General features: G+C 36.0%; 1 protein-coding gene across 5 annotated transcripts in view; it reads left to right on the forward strand.

The window, feature by feature from the left end:
- Positions 1-15635, forward strand: part of LOC150082988 (uncharacterized) — a 1785507-nt gene extending 1769872 nt beyond the window's left edge. For all 5 annotated transcript variants that reach the window (XM_090377722.1, XM_090377724.1, XM_090377725.1 and 2 more), the window contains one exon: positions 13798-15635. In XM_090377722.1, the coding sequence (XP_090233848.1) occupies positions 13798-14082 (285 nt within the window). In that variant the 3' untranslated portion in view covers positions 14083-15635. The remainder of the gene's footprint in view (positions 1-13797) is intronic.
- Positions 15636-17773: the final 2138 nt, after the last annotated feature.

Consider the following 17773-nt stretch of genomic DNA (forward strand, 5'->3'; position numbering starts at 1 on the left):
CTGATGGGATACTGCCTCTTGCTCAGAATAATCCTCTGAGCAAGAGGTCAGAATAATCCTCTGAGAGGGCATAAATTCAAATTGAGGAAAGACAGATATAGGATAGATGTGCGGAAATTTGCCTTTAGCCAGCGGGTAGTTGGTTGGTGGAACAGACTTCCATCCCTTGTTGTGGAAGTTGATAGCCAAAATAAATTTAAGGCTCAGCTGGACAGATATTTCGAACGAACGGAGGGGGTGAAGTGGAAGTGATTTTTTTTTTTTTTTTTGGCTGATGCTGCATAAGCTTGCTTTCTTGCATCATATGCCACTACTAATGCTAATACTAAAGGTAGTTACAAAGAACAGAAGCGAAAACAATAAATGAGGAAGAGGAAAACTTAGTTATGCACACATTTGGAGTGGGACAGTTAATGGATGCTGACTGCTTGAGGCACATGTTCAAACTGGTTTGGAAAAGAGCATGGAATTACAAATGCCAACAATTCAGAAGTTGTGGTTGTGTTTTAGGCACACCAGTGGATTAGATAATATTGCATTATTGTGTATTATTTCTCTCTCTCTCTCTCTCTCTCTCTCTCTCTCTCTCTCTCTCTCTCTCTCTCTCTCTCTCTCTCTCTCTCTCTGTGTGTGTGTGTGTGTGTGTGTGTGTGTGTGTGTGTGTGTGTGTGTGTGTGTGTGTGTGTGTGTGTGTTTACTGGCCAATTTGCATATTGTATGTGCTGAAAAACTGCTCAATGTGCCCGAGATCAACCTTCATTGAAAAGATCTTGAAAAATTCCTTCAGTCATTGACAGAACTCAAATCCAGACCTCTTCAAATGAGTTACCAGTGGTGAAACTGTCATACTGTCACAGATGATCTAGTTCAGAAAAATAGAGCCCATTGAAGTATTTAGAGAAAAGTCAAGCAGCAGAAACAAAATGTCTAAAAAATAGAGCAGAGAGAGAGTTAGTAGAAGGCAAGTAATGAATTAAACTGACTGCCCTTTTCTCTTTTGTATAGAGGTCCAGAAACTTGAGAGTGGGGCACCACCCCAGATGTGGAAAAAGTATTCCATGTAGGTGGAATAATTTTTCACCTACTTACTTAGCTGTTTAGAAAAAATTAATATAGTTTGATTAATTATTATTTAATTTAATAATCTAATGATAATAATTAATGTTGAATCAGAATTGATCCTGTATCTTTCCCACAGACTAACAGAATCCACACACACACCCACACACTGAAAATTTGTCAAGTAATGATCAAACATCTGAAACATACTTCCATTTACGTAGAGATAACTTGAAATTTTATAGAAAACAACAATTTCTTAATATTTCTGTTGATTTGATTTTAATTAAATTTAGGATGGCTCAACAAATAAAATTTCATGAAAATATGTTCCCCTGGGAGCTAAGTTGCTCTGTGACATGGCAGAGATGACAGGCACTTTAGGAATATGCAAAACATACCTAAAAAAAACAAGTTAAGCATTGTATACATTGCGTTATGTTTCAATCACCTACATTTATCAAATAACTTACCTCAGGAGTTAAAAGTTCTGTACTCCATGCTGTAAAGCGAGATTTTTGTGGAGGGGAGGTGCATATGTGATATGGATCAAGCTGTTGACATGATATTTGGCATAAAGGTGCAGAAAAAGCTGTTGATTAACAGCTTTCTACATTTGATCACAGGACCTAGGGCATTCCACTAAAACCGTCCCCATACCATAACACCACCGCCTCTGGCCTATTGAACATCAGCAGTAAATCTGGGTGCCATGGCCTCATGTTGCATTTCTCCAAATGCAGATATGCCCATCAGCATGATAGAATTGAAAGTAGGATTGATCAGACCAGGCAACAGATTTCCACCTGGTGGTGGTCCAGTGTAGGTGCTGAGATGCCCATGCAAGGCATAGTTTCTTGTGTCTTGCAGTAAGCATGGGTTACCTCTGACAATCATAGCCTATATGAGCTATGATTCTATGTCTCTCACATAGCCCATGCGGATATTGGTTTTGCTTTCCCACGTTATACTAGGTAGTTAGCCGGGCCACTGTGCTGCATTGCTGTGTTATGAGACAAGACACATGATTAGCATTAGCATTAGCATTAGTAGAGGCATTTGATGCAAGAAAGCAAGCTTATGCAGCATCAGCCAAAAAAAAAAAAAAAAAACCACTTCCACTTCACCCCTCTGTTCGTTCAAAATACCTGTCCAGCTGAGCCTTAAACTTATTTAGGCTATCAACCTCCACCACAAGGGATGGCAGTCTGTTCCACCAACCAACCACCCACTGGCTAAAGGCAAATTTCCGCACGTCTATCCTACATCTGTCTTTCCTCAATTTGAATTTATGCCCTCTCAGGTGATTATTCTGAGCGAGAGGAAGAATCCCATCATCATTGAGCATGCTCAAACCATTCAAGGCTTTATACACCTCTATCAGATCACCTCGCTGGTGCCTAGTCTCCAGACACTGTAATTTGCAAAACTTAAGCCTTTCTTCGTAAGAGCACCCCTTTGTTCCATTCACTAATCTTGTTGCCCTTCTCTGTACTCGTTCCAGCAGCTCTACATCCTTCTTGAAATGAGGCCTCCAGACCTGTATACAGTACTCTAGGTGTGGCCTGACCATTGCCTTATACAAGGGAATAATCACCTCCTTATCCCTGCTAGAAAAATTCCTATATATCATTGACAATACACCATGAGCTACTCTTGCAGCCCGTCTGCACTGCTCAGAGAACTTCATATCTGCCTGCACAACCACCCCCAGGTCCCTTTCATTCTCTACCACTGTCAGTGTAGTACCACAGAGTTGATACGTTACTCTGGGGGTTGCTGTTTCCCATGTGTAGTACTTTACATTTGTCAATGTTAAACTTCATTTGCCACCTCTCAGCCCATCTGCTCAACCTTTCCAGATCCTGTTGCAGCAGCATAGTGTCAGTAGTGTCCTTGACAACCCTGCCTACCTTTGTATCGTCTGCAAACTTCGACATTAAGCTTGATATAACATCATCAATATCATTTATGAATACAGAAAACAATAATGGACCCAACACTGAGCCCTGAGGGACTCCACTAATAACATTAGTCCACGACGAGCAGTGTCCATTGATTACTACTCTCTGTCTTCTCCCCCTCAGCCACCCCTTTATCCACAGCAGCAATTTGCCTCCAATGTCACACTGCTCCAATTTGTGTAGCAGTCTTCCATGTGCAACAGTATCAAAAGCCTTTCTAAGATCCAAGTATATAATATCAAAGTTATTCCCTGCATCCAGTTCTTTTGTGACTGCATCATAGTATCCAATCAAGTTGGTCAGGCAAGACTTCCCCTTAACAAAACCATGCTGTGTCCAAGCTATAACTGAAGTCTTGTCTAAATGATCCTGCAGTGCTTCTTTAACTAGTGCCTCCATTAATTTTCCTGGAACAGAAGTTAAACTCACAGGTCTATAATTACTTGTGTCAATCTTTGATCCTCCTTTGTGAATTGGGGTCACATTTGCACATCTCCAGTCTGTGGGTACCTCCCCTGAGTCCAAGGAAGCTCTCATAATTATGACTAAGGGTTTGCTTACTTCCTTTGCTGCCTCCTTTAATATAACTGGATAGATCCCATCCACCCCATGTGCCTTCCTTGTGTTTATCTTCAACAATTTCTCCTCCACTTTACTCTCAGTTATTACAAGATTCTCTAGCTTACTGCTAGAGTTGAATACACCTCTGACTTTCCCCTCGCTAAATAACTCCTCATGTGTGAATGTGGATGCAAAATATTCATTTAGTTTGTTAGCTACCTGAGCAGGATCATCAACAGTTGACCCATCGATATCAAGTGGACCAATCTGATTCATCCCCTTCCTTCTAGAGTTTACATAAGTAAAGAACTCTTTGCTGTTTTTCTTTGCATCCCTTGCCAAAGATTTCTCGTAATCTGCCTTCGCCTGCCTAACCTCCTTTGTAACTTGGTTACAGATCAACTTTATCTATCATAGGCTTCTGTGTCATGTGTTAATTTGTATGTATCCCGTGCATGTTTCTTCTCTGCCATATGCCTCATCAGTTCATCTGATATCCATTTAGGCCTAAACCTTGAATGATGCTGTGTCTTGTCTCATAACACAGCACAGAAGTTGACTACACGTGGCTGTCCTACATGTAATCATTGGCTAGTTGTTCAGCTGCTGTTGAGCCAGTCACAGTAGACTCATGACACCACAGAATGGATGCAGTAAACCATGTTGTACGTTGTCAACATAATGGCACCTGCACAACTTGCCCCCAACAGTCATTCCACATTTGAAGTTAGAAAGATTTTGACACTGACCCATTCTTCCTTGCAGACACTCAAAAAACTGATTGCCACATGTGCGAACTACATTAATATCAGCTGTTCCTGACTTTGGGATTTCAGGACCAGTCCATTTCCACACAAGACAGTATTGCTAATGCAAAACCAATTCAGTGTGTATATACCTCATTGTATACAAAAGGTAAATGAAAAATTTAAATGATTAAAAAAATTTTAAATTGATTGAACAGCAAAATTATTCAAAAACAGCCTCTCAACAAGAGTAACAAATATTGACTTACAATCATTTGGAATGACTTGGACATTAAGCCTGATAACAACCCTGTAACAACCCTTTGGCAACCTGCCAAAGTTGCCACGGTTGTTAATGACACTAAAGACAGTATGCTACTGCAACAGGATCTAGAAAAGTTAGGCAGATGGGATGAGAAGTGGCAACTAAAGTTTAACATTGACAAATGCAAAGTACTGCATATGGGTAGCAGTAACCCAAGAGAAATGTACCAACTGTGTGGTACTACTCTCAGGGAGGTGGAGAATGAAAAAGACCTGGGGTTAATTGTGCAGTCAGATATGAATTTCTCTGAGCAGTGCAGATGGGCTGCCATAGCAGGTCATGGAGTTTTGTCAATGATATATAGGAATTTTGCTAGCAGAGACAAGGAGGTGATTATCCCTTTGTATAAGACAATGGTCAGGCCACACCTTGAGTACTGTATACAGGTCTGGAGGCCTCATTTTCAGAAGGACATAGAGTTGCTAGAATGAGTACAGAGAAGGGCAACAAGGTTGGTGAGAGGAACAATGGGGTGCACTTATGAAGAAAGGTTTAAGTTCTGCAATTTGCAGCATCTGGAGACTAGGTACCTGCAAGGTGATCTGATTGAGGTGTATGAGGCCTTGAACAGTTTGAGCAGGCTCAATGCTGATGGGATACTTCCGTTTGCTCAGACCAAGAACCCGAGGAGACATAGATTGAAATTGAGGAAAGACGGTTATAGAATAGATTTGCAGAAGTTTGCCTTTAGCCAATGGGTAGTTGATTGCTAGAGCAGACTTCCATTTATTGTTGTGGAAGTTGATAGCTTAAATAAATTTAAGACTGAACTAGACAAACATTTGGAGTGACCAGATGGGTGAAATGGGAAGGGATCTTTTTTTTTTTACTTTTTTTTTTTTTTGGCTGATGCTGTATAAGCTTCCTTTCTTGCATCATACACCTCAACTAATGCTAATGCTTAAACAATGTTAACTTCTAATCAGTGTCCTTACCTAATCCACATTTTATCAGTTTTCATGAATAATGGAATGCCTGGTCATTCATTGTCTTCCACATTCTCTCTTCCTTCTAAAAATCTTTTATGTCATTCAAACACATAAGCTTTTGACATGGTATCTTCCTCATAAAATTGATGTAACAACTCATAACTTGTGTTGGTGTTTTCTTTAGTTTGGTTAAAAAATTGAGTTTGATTCTTTTTTTCTGTCATTTTTCTGGCAAGCTGCAAAATCACAAGGTAATGAAAATCTGACACTGCAAAGCGAATGAGTGTGTTGGAACATGATTTGGCAGACAACTAGGAAAAGGTTTGAGGTCAACTGCTGTGCCTTTGTTTCACAGGTTGTGTTTGGTGTGCTTGGCTGCACATTATTTAATAAGTTTTGTTATTTAATAGCCACACCTTGTATGTAAATCAACACTGTCCATAATGAACATACACAAAGATACAGTTGTAGTGAACTCAATGCTCACTTGAAAGAAAATTTTGTTTGCTGAAATTTGTACATAACATAAGTTTACCTGTCTATTTAGTCATTAATCATTTATCATTGAAATGATCTTAATCTAACTACAGTGTTCTTTAAAATTCTATAAATTATGTTGTTTAAATATCTGATTAATAGTACTAATTTCTTAATCAAATTGTAATGCTCCTGTGCCTGTCATTGTGATGAGCAAAACTAGTAATATATTATACCTCATAATATGCACATTAGTACTAGTAATGGCAAATGATGCAAGGAAACAAGCTTATACATCATCAGCCAAAAAAATAAAAATAAATAAACAAAAAAATACTGCCCACATTACCTGTCCACACCTTCTAATAAATTGTCTAATTCCTCCTTAAATGTATTCAATCTACCTACTTCCACAATGCCACATACAAGTTTTTTCCAACAACTACCCTCTGTGTGAAAGCAAATTTTCCACATATCTATTGTGTAACTGACCTTTCTAAATTTAAATTTAGGCCCCCTTGTGTATGTTGTCTGAGCAAGAAGCTCTGACAATACACATAAAGATGCCATCACTGTTTAGCTTACTCAATCCATTTAAAGCCTTGCACACTTCATTCAGATCTCCTTGCAGATACTGAGTTTCCAGATGTGGCAATGTGCAGAACTCAGGTCTTTCTTGAAAAAATTACCCTTTTGTTTCCCTCACTAAGCTCATTGCTCTTCCCCGCATGCATTCCAATAGACCCATATCCTTTCCAAAATGAAGCTTCCACACATGCATGCTCGAGAGATAGCCTTACTATTACATTATAAAGTGGAATAATTACCTCCTAATCCTTACCAACAAAACTGCTGTTTTTCACTGACAAAACCTAATAGATGGCCTAGCAGCTCATCTGCAATTATCAAAGAACTTCATGTCCAACTGCACAATTAACTCTAGGTCCTTTGTGGTACCACACAGTTATCACAATCAAGCTAATGGATAGTAGTACCACACGGTTAGTTATTCTGGGATTACTGAAACCCATATACAATAACTTGCATTTGCCAATATTAATTGCCACTTCTCAGCCATCTGCCCAAGGTTTTTAGATCTCGTTGCAGTAGCATAACCTGATTTCCGTCATTATACACCTTGCCAACCTTTGTAACAACTGTAAACTTAGATATTAAGCCTGATATGCCTCCAGCAGTACCATTACACATACAGAAAACAATAGGCCAAACAATAGGAGGACCCCATTAATAACAATAATCCAAGGATAGCAGTGCCCATTTATAACCATTCTCTGTCCTCTACTCGACCATCACTTTATCCATGACAGTAGCATGTCTTGCCCCTAATACATACTGCTCCAATTTGCACAGTAGTTTTTCATGTGAAACAGTATCAAAAGCTTTGCTGAAATCTAAGTACAGGTAGTTCTCGACTTTATGAGTTAATTAATTCCTAGCACGCGCTCGTAAAGCGGGAATTTATTTCCCTTAGACATAATGTTAAAAATAGGGGTTACGTTATCAACAATGACATTAGTTAGCTAATTAGTTTATGTTTAAACAATGATTGATTTATCCAAAGAAATGAAAATGTAGACTATAAAATCAATCAAATTATAATAATAGAGAAATTATTTATGACTTACAAATGTTAAAGAATGTTTATTCTTCATCATCATCGACTAAATGCACACTCGTTGATCGATAATTATTGGGTTTGTTGCACCAACAACTCGTTGGTTTGTTGCACCTCTTGAAGCATTTATTCTTCAGAAATGCTTCAAGAGGTGTTTATTTCCCAGATAATCTTCTCTTTTCTTTATAAATTTCAATAGCATGCATAAGCATTTTTTAACAGAAAGCACAAATTGCAACTAACATGATTTACGCAGAGTAACAAGTTTACGAAGCAAAAAAAAAAAAAAAGGAATGAAGAGAAGATTCTGAAATTCTATTTATGTTTTTTATACGATTGAAGATTTCAATAAAGGGCAAACACATTTCACCATAATAACGTAAAAACCCACACAATTCCAGCTATTGGTATTTTCACAAATGCAATAATATCGAGTTTACTACCCGTTTATAATTGCTTCCAGTAACAGAAAAGCCCAATAAACTGGAAAGTGCAAATTGTTTTTATTGTTTTATGGTTGTGACTTCTAGAAATGTGCTTTAGAAAAATATCACAAAGCCGTTCAAAATTGGTTCTTATAACATGATAACATTTCAAGTGTAGTGCATTTAATGATTTGAATTGGTAACTAATACAATTTACACTATAAAAATGACCTTTTAGGGAGTTATAAAGTGAAAATCTGAACTTCTGAGGTCGCAGAATGAATTACCAAAAACCAATGTGTTATCGGGTTCATATTACGATATTTTTGCGATACAATGGTAACAGATTAATATTGTAAAGTGCAGTACACTGTATTGTATAACTATGCACGTGGTTTGAAATGCGGTATTTATGAATGTTTAACATTCATTTTTTGCAAATAATGTTCATATTTTCGATTCTGTTGATACTTGATACTTTGAAAAAAAAAAAATCGTAAGCCTAGGAATTCGTAAAGCGAGAACTGCCTGTATATGATGTCAGAATTATTTGTTGCATCCAGTTCTTTTGTTATTTCTATATAATTGCATTCTGTCTAAATGATCCTACAATACTTTTTTAACCATTGACACTATTATTTTGCCTGGAACAGAAGTTAATTTCATTTTTGTAATTACACCACCCTTTTATTCCCCCCCACTGGTGATTTGGGAAGACATTTCATCTTCCTTAGGGATCTCCTCTGAACCCATGGATTTAGAGGGAACCCTAAGGATTCTCTCATAATTGTGGTTAAAGGTTTGCTTTCCTCTTTGGCTGTTTCTTTTAATATAACTGGATAGATCCCATCAGCCTTGGGTGTCTTATTTCCTCTCAGCTTCAACAATTTCTCTTCCACTTCCTTCTCAATTATCATAAAAGCATTTAGCTCCTAATTATAGCTTGCTGTACTTCTGGTGTTCCCATCCCTAAAAACTTCTTGTAGGTCAGTGTAAATTCAAATATTTATTTAGCTCGTGAGCAATCCAAACAGGATCATCAGTAGTTATGCCTACCATATCTAGTGGTTCAATGTATTTCATCATTTTTCTTCTACCTAAGCAAAGAATTCTTTGCTACTTTTCTTTGTTTCTGATGACTAGCCAATGACTTCTTATAATCTGCCTTAGCTTGCCTAACGCATAGTAATAGAAGTATATGATGCAAGAAAGCAAGCGTATGAGCTTATGTAGCATCAGCCAAAAAAAAAAAATTCACACAACCATTCCCTCTAAAGGTTTCTGTGTCCCCTGATAATTTATGATCATCCTATGCATTTTTCTTCTCTACCACTAGTCTCATCAGTTCATCTAACATCCATTTAGGTCTAAATCTTGACCAGTATCTCTTAATTGATGTAAAAAGTTTTGTAGCTTCAATTACTTCCCTAAATGCTTCCCATTTAGAATTTGCAGTTGGACAGGAAACGCCATTCCTTTTTATTATTATTATTATTATTATTAATATCCATATGATGCAAGGAAGCCTGAGGCTTATGCTGCACCAGGAAAAAAAAAAGTTCCCAAGTAACCCTGTGTGAGAGAGAGAGAGAGAGAGAGAGTCAAAAGTAGAAGGGAATCACCAAGAAAGAGAAGAATGATGTTACCTTGACAATGGTTATATCTTGAAGTAAATCCCATATCAATATATTATGATCACTGCCACCTAGTTGTTCCTTTATTTGGATATTTTTAATGCATAAGGAGTCACTGCTTATTTACTAAAAAAGGCCTCTGTGGTCAGGAAATCTATCCATAATTGATGCTGCCAACTCTGACCAATTATAATTTTATAAAAAAATAATAAATAAAATAAAATTACAAATAAAATAAAATAAATAAGTAAAATCGACTGTAAAGTATAGATTTAAATCGTTAAACCCGTACTACTATAAAACTGAAGCTTTTGGCAGCATCTGCTGCCTTCCTCAACATAGTAGTGCTGCATCAACAATTCATTATAAAGCACTAAGCCTTCCCAGCAGACCCAGGATGTACTATGGTACCTGCGCATACTCCGTTTCCCATATGTTAGCACTGTAAGTGGCACGGGGCTGTACAACCTTAAAACGACCTTATAATGGTCTCAAACATTACATTACATTAATCCTACAACCCTTATCCCTATTCAAGCTAAGATCACCCAAGGAACAAATCCTTAGGCTTTCCAGCCATTTCCGGTTTCAGAAACCCTCTACCTTATCTGTAATTACAGCCTGGTTTCCTAGGCATGTTCGGCCACGGCCGACTCTGAGACATTAGCCAAAATAAGTGCCCTACCATGCTCCCCCAGTCTATCATATAATCTGCGCTTAGTCTCACCTATGTAACATCCCCCACAATCCGGGCACTGAATTTTATAGACAAACCCCACTGTTGCGAACTCCTACAACAAGGTCTTTAACTGCCGCCATCACAGTGCACAGCTTCCGACCCGGAAGCTGCACACAACGTAATTGATATGAGTGTAAAATGCAGGCTATTGGCTGCGACACACCTGGATAGTAGGGAATGTATGCAGTGGAGCCAGGTACCCCCTCCTCCCTCCGAGTACCATGTCCACAACAATAGTGGGGTTGTCTATAAAATTCAGTGCCCGGATTGTGGGGGATGTTATGTACATGAGACTAAGCGCAGATTACGCGATAGATTGGGGGAGCATAGTAGGGCGCTTAGGTTGGCTAATGTCTCGGGTTGGCCATGGTGGAACATGCCTGGAAACCAGGCATGGTATAACAGCCGAAGGAGCTGTAATTACAGATAAGGTAGAGGGGGTTGCTGGAACTGGAAGTGGCTGGAGAGCCTAAGGATTTGTTCCTTGGGTGATCGTAGCTTGAATAGGGATAAAGGTTGTAGGATTAATGTAATGTTTGAGACCATTATCCTGGATAGGGATGAATGTCTTAAGGTCGTACAGCTCTGTGCCACTTCTGGTGCTAACTATGATAACTATATGGGAAACGGAATATGCACAGGTACCATAATACATCCTGGGTCTGCTGGGAAGACTTAGTGCTTTATAATGAATTGTTGATTCAGCACTACTTATGTTGAGGAAGGCAGCAGATGCTGCCAAAAGCTTCAGTTTTATAGTAGTATGGGTTTAACAATTTTAATCTATACTTTACAGTCAATTTTACTTATTTATTTTATTTTATTTGTAATTTTATTTTATTTCATTTATTTTTATAAAGTTATAATTGATCAGAGTTGGCGGCATCAATAGTCACACATATGGGTAGTCACTGCTTATAATCAGATCAAGAGTATTGCTTTCTCTTGTTGCCTCTTTAACATGCTCATGTAGAAAACTGTCATCCAATAAATCTACAAAAGCCTTGATAGCATGTGAGTTGGCAAACCACAAGTTCCAGCCAATATCTGGAAAGTTAAAATACTCCCTTATAAGACATTCTGATTTACTGGCCCACCCTATTTGTCTGTATAGTTTTCCCATATACATGTCACACTAAACTGACTCAACATTGCATTAACCACCCATATCAACTTGGATGCCATAGATTCTAATTTTTTTTTTTAACTAAGGGCATAACTCTACCCACCTCTTGCCTTGTCTGTTCTTTCTGTAAACATCATACTCAACATATTCGCATTTCACTTTCCTTATGTCTGAGTGACACTTTAACCCTACGGTGTCATGTTTGATGACCTAACCAGTACTTTAAATTCATCAGATTTATTTACTGTACTGCAAGCATTAATGTATGCACAATTACACATGCACCACTTTCTACTCTTACTAACTCTAACATAACCCATATATTTGCTTGTCCCATGAGGATCCCGGTAGGACTTGTAATCCACAACACCTTGTTTTCCTGGTTGATACATATCCCAAAAGAAGAAGTGCATGAATCACTTTTGCTTCTGTCTGCAGTGTCTGTTAATCTATGAGTCTGTGTATCCTCATTTTGTATATTCTACTAATTAGTCTGTGTATCCTCATTTTGTATATTCTACTAATTAGTCTGTGTATCCATTAGTTTGTATATCTTCCCATTACTATTAATAACGATTATTTATTTATTGGTTATGGCAAACTTTTTTTCAGTCTGTAACCAAAAATAAGCTGAAACAAAAATATATTGATTTTCACATGCCATAATAAAAAGAAAACTAACTAAAATTATTAAATAGTTTTCAATAATATTATAAAACATAACCATATTTGAAAGTTTTTGTTGAGGAATTTGTTGCTAAATACCTTTCGTGTTTTCTTCACTAGAGTGGCTGATAAACCATAAAACAAATTGTCATTAAGTGAAAAATACCTTTTTGTAATGTAAACTATGTATGAGTAACTGCATGCCAGCATATTTTCCTATGCATGTCTATTGTGGCACATTTGCCACTGATTAGCCATTGCTACTGGATAAAATAAAATTATCATATAGAAGCCAAGGAAATATATAATCGGCATCTTGTATGTCATGAATTTGTAGAGATATTTTGGGACTTGTGGCTGGGTTGCTTGCATAGAAGCCAGAGCCTGATTTAAACTTGTTGTGACCCTAAGCTATAATGTGTATGAGGCCCTTCACTGTGACAATATTTAAAAAGAATTTTTAAGGTGGAGTGAGGCCCTTGTAATATGTGGCCCTAAGCTGTAGCTTGTTTAGCTTATGTGTAAATCCCAATAGTAGCAATATACTTCTGGGATTATTATTATTATTAGCCATATAGTGCAAGGAAGCCTGAGGCTTATGCTGCACCAGCCAAAAAAAAATTCACGAGTTACCCTGTGAAAGAGAGAGAGAGAGAGAGTCAGAAGCAGAAAAGAATCACCAAGAAAGAGAAGAATGATGATATCCAGCTCAGGACCCTGGGTTTTCCAAGCCCTCACCAGATGTGAGACCCTGGGGTTCTTAATTAGGTCATTGCTCATTATATTAACATGCTAGAGATGCCACATAGGAGAACTTTCTTGGCATTATTTTCCTGACATGGATTGTAAAGTCATATTGATCATTAAAATTAAGATATTTTATCAATGTGTATTCCAGTTCATAAAATTTTCCTTTTCGATTTCTGATTATTTTTCTTTAGGAGTCAACTGATAATTAGAATTTTTGCATTGAGGAACTATTAGCAGGTTGTGATCACAGTGTGTTAATGTAGGATTATCTGAAGAGATATCTGTTGTTAAAGGGTAAAGGGAAATATTTTAAATTTTACAAGGGAATTTATGATGGCCTTCAGGGTTATTTGAGTTCATGAGTTTTTGCATCAGTATTCACATGTGAGCATTCTTTTAGACTTGGCAGCACTGATGGTCTAGGTAAAAGATATGATTGCAGATGAATGCATGAATGCTGAAATGGGTTGGAAGAAAAATTATCATGCTAAATGTGAAAAAAGTATGAGAAGCTGATGGGATTTAAAAAAAAAATTACCAATGATATTTAAAGGAATAAGCAGACGAGACCACCGATCCCTATCTATGATAATGGGCACACCCTTGAACTCAGAAAGGTAACTTCACTTATATTTCGAAATTTTTTTTTGTCGGAGAAGGGCATTTTTAAATGTTTTATTATTTTGCTTATTTCTTAAAGTTGTTATATAAGCTTACATTGCAGCATACTTTTTACATGCATTCTAATTATTTTCTTTAGGTTTTTGTGAGTTTTGCCAGACAGCAATCTGATGGTATACAGGAAGAAGGAAAAACTCCAGATATTGAATCTGCTACCTTTAACAGGTGGTCAACGTTGCTTCTCAATCCACCTACATCACATGACAGGGAATCTATAAACCCAAACCTTAAACTTGCAAGTTTTATGAATGGTAATTCAAAGAGAGAATTACTTGCCCCATATTCCTCTTTAAATATGTCAGGAAGGCAACCATCTTTAAATATGTACCAAGATGACCAAGACTGCGAAGCAACGAAATTTTAGCTGGACTAATTTGTTTGCAGTATCACTATATGTTGCATATGATGCATGAAAAGTCATTCTAACTGTCATTACATAGTCAACATTTACATATTATGAATTTTGAAATCTTTTAATATGATTAATAATACACTGTGTGTTAATATAATTTACCAGAGTGCTTTCACGAGTTTGTATATATTGATTCATGGACTACGGCCTCTGAAGTATTTTATAAAGCCAGCTTCAGTAAAGAAAAATAATCAGTCAAGTGTGAAATCACATTTCCTTGCATTGTATACTTTTAGTGTGCAGCATACGAATATCCATTAAAATTAACAGAAGTAAATTTTATTGATAAGTGGCCACTATATTTATTCAGTTCTGATACATGGTTATAATGTATATTAAATTTAACTTTGAAGAAGAAAATAAGATTACAATAAAAGATTTGCAGAAAGAGAGAAATATGATGCAATGCAACACAATGTATCATATTTTATGTTTGACTTGAAGCAATGTTTGACCTAATGCAAAAATGTATAATTATATTTTTTATGTAACTGGTAAAAGCATCCAGATCGAAGCATTGTGAATGATTAAGTCATATATATGTAAGTTTATTACATACATAACACACAATAAATATGAATATCATTTCATCAGCCTCAAATCAGTTCACATATATATGCATATAAAGTATAGGCTGTCTAAAGCATGTTGTATTTTGTGTTTGTGTGTGGGAAGGTGGGAGTAAGAAATATGTAAAGCCACATTTCATAAAAGCACAAGTCTCTTCCCTCCCACACACACACACATAGAAAAGTGAAATAGTTATAACCATGAGGAGTATTTGAAAAGTTTCTGGACTACATGAATAGAAGTCCAGATTGTTTCATTGACTGATTGATCCAAGTTACATACTTGATGCAACATTCCATCATCTTTTCTAGACTCCTTACATAGTATTAATCACATGAATAGCATTATTATTTGTCTTGAAGTGTTGCCTTTCAATTTTTTTTTTTTTCCAGCACAAGAAACAGGTAGTAATTCAAAGGGGCCATTACTGAATATAGCAACAATTGATTTCACTCTGTGGTTACATGAGCTATGTGACTGGGAGCAGTGTAATGAAATAGGATCCCTTAAGAGAAGTTTCTTATGCTTGGCTTTTAATTGCTTATAAAATTTCAGTAGCAAGGTATGATATTTACCTGTAATGCATTTATTCCTTTGAAGCTAATCAATGAATATCACCCCTTCTTTCTCCTAAAAACCTTGGGAATTGATTACTTGTGGCACCTTTTAAAATTTCTTGTAGAAAGCAGATCCATCATGCCATTCCACAGACTGCTGTTTGGTCTCTGGATTATAATAATGAATCCATGCTATATCTATGGTCACTATTTATCTAACAAACTTGTTTGAAACCTGTGCAGATTATAAGGATTGTCATCACAAATTCACCCTTTCCCAGGGCGGCTCAAGGGTATGTGGGGCCCCTAGGCCAGTTTGGTTTTCAGCACTTGATCATTTTTTTTTATATTAAATTTTTAAGCTTTACAAATTTTACAAAAGGGGCATGTCGTAATAGAACATATTTAAAAAATCTTACATAAAATTAAATTTACAAACTTTTATTTACAAAAGGTATATAACAACAATAAATTATTCAAAAACTAAACAAAAAAATTCTTGAATAAAATATTTAAAATTATACTTATAAAATAGGTGTATAATAATAATAAATGTAATAATTTTGCAAAAACAAAGCAAAAAAATCTTCTTAAATAAAGTGTATAAGCTGTGTCTATAAAGTATAAGAATAATTATTATTGAAAATAATAATAGGCAAAACTTGTTAGTGAAGGGTAGCATTATCTTTCATTTCTTCATATCCTGCTCACATTCTTTGGTAGCGACCTTTAACATCAAGTTAACAAACAATTCATAATGTTGTAAATAGTAGTATTTGGTCCATAAAAGAGCAAGGTCTCTCCAAAATAAATACTTTGCTTAGCATCATTTATTGTAACAATAATAAAATGTATCGCAGAAGTGTTTTAATATGAGTGTCGTCATTACAACTTGTTTCCAGCCTAATTTTCATATTATTCCATCCAGTTCACAGAATATTAATATATTAACATAATATATTAATATATTATACATTAATGTATTAACATAAACATTGAATATAGGGCAAAGTGTTAGCAGTACCTCCTGTTTAATAGGCATGTAAATTAGTTTTCAAAGACCTGTTAATCCAGTTAATTGCTTAGTTAACTAATAATTATTTGATTAACCGGTTATTTAATTTTTCTAGCTTATTGAATGCCTCAGACTGGTTCACAGCTGTAGCGTGATAAAATGGAGTTTGGTGCAAAAAGTAATAGGCACCCCAAAAATAAAATCGTTGATCAAAACCCCATGCAATACGGCGCCTGGTACAAAAAATCAAATAGGCAAACCAAAAACAAAAAATGCTAAAAACTACGCCCCTTGCAATATGCTTTTGGGGGCACTGCTCATACCACCAACGCTTCAACTCTCTGGTCCTCTTTAATACTATTACTTTTTTTTTATGATGTTGGTGCCCCAAAGCCATTGTGCCCCTAGGCCTGTGCCTCTTGTACCTAAGCCTAAGACCAGAAAAGGGAAAGGGCCTTTCTCTTTTCTGGTCTTCATTCAAATCTTTTTGGCCAGTTTCGTAGATTTTTTTTGTTATTTTTTTTTATTTTTTAGTTTTTATTTTTAGCCTGTTGTGGGTAATATCATTAAACTCCTTTACAGGACATTTTTAATATTTTTGCTATGTATTGTAACCTAGAGTTACCAGACATTTCCAGTATCTGGAGACAGTCCCAGAATATTCCTGATTTTTGAATGTGAAAGGTTTCTCGCAAGAACTGAAAATCACGTATTAAACTCACTCTTTTACCAGGTTATTATTCTGCACATGTTGTCTCTCTAAATGGTTAACAGTGGCATTCACTTCACGGCTAATTGGATTTAAACTGCTTCATTAATAATGCAGTGGTTGTAATGCTCACAGCAGAATAAACTTTGCCTTTACAGTAATGAGTCACCTACTTTAAAACATTTGTTTGGAAATAGTACAATTGATGACTGTGTTACATCACCAAAAAAGGTTAATTTGCTTATTTAGCAATTGCATCATCTTTTAAACAAATGTCAGATTTAAAGTTTTTGCGGTGTCATTAGTTTGAAAGTAATGCAATATCACGACTACTCATTGTAAAAGCAAAGTTTTTTCTGCTGTGAACATTATAAGACATTAATTTAAACTGCTTAGCTAATTGCATTAACTAAGCAAAAAAAAAAAAACCTAAGAGAGGACAGGATAGGCTTCTTAATTCCATAAAAATACAAGTAATTTAATAGTTATTTTATAATTTAATCAGTACATTTTAGCATCTTTGCTATGTATTATTAGAATTATTATTAATAATATTAAAAAAATTCATAATTTCATTTATTTAATTCTATCCCTGGAACTACAGAATGGATATATGTTTATTTTCTATATATTCTTTAAGTTGAAGCCCTTTTCCTATACATTAGTAAAAAAGCCCAGAGGGCCACACATAACATTGCAAAGAGTCTGCACAAATTTCAGAAATTTTATGTGCTTTTCATCCATTCCATTCACACAGCTGAAACCCCTAACAGCTTTAAAAAAAAAAAAAAA

This window comes from Mastigoproctus giganteus, chromosome 7 (genome assembly GCF_048544385.1).
Source record: "Mastigoproctus giganteus isolate SK-2022 chromosome 7, ASM4854438v1, whole genome shotgun sequence".
Lineage (NCBI taxonomy): Eukaryota > Metazoa > Arthropoda > Arachnida > Uropygi > Thelyphonidae > Mastigoproctus > Mastigoproctus giganteus.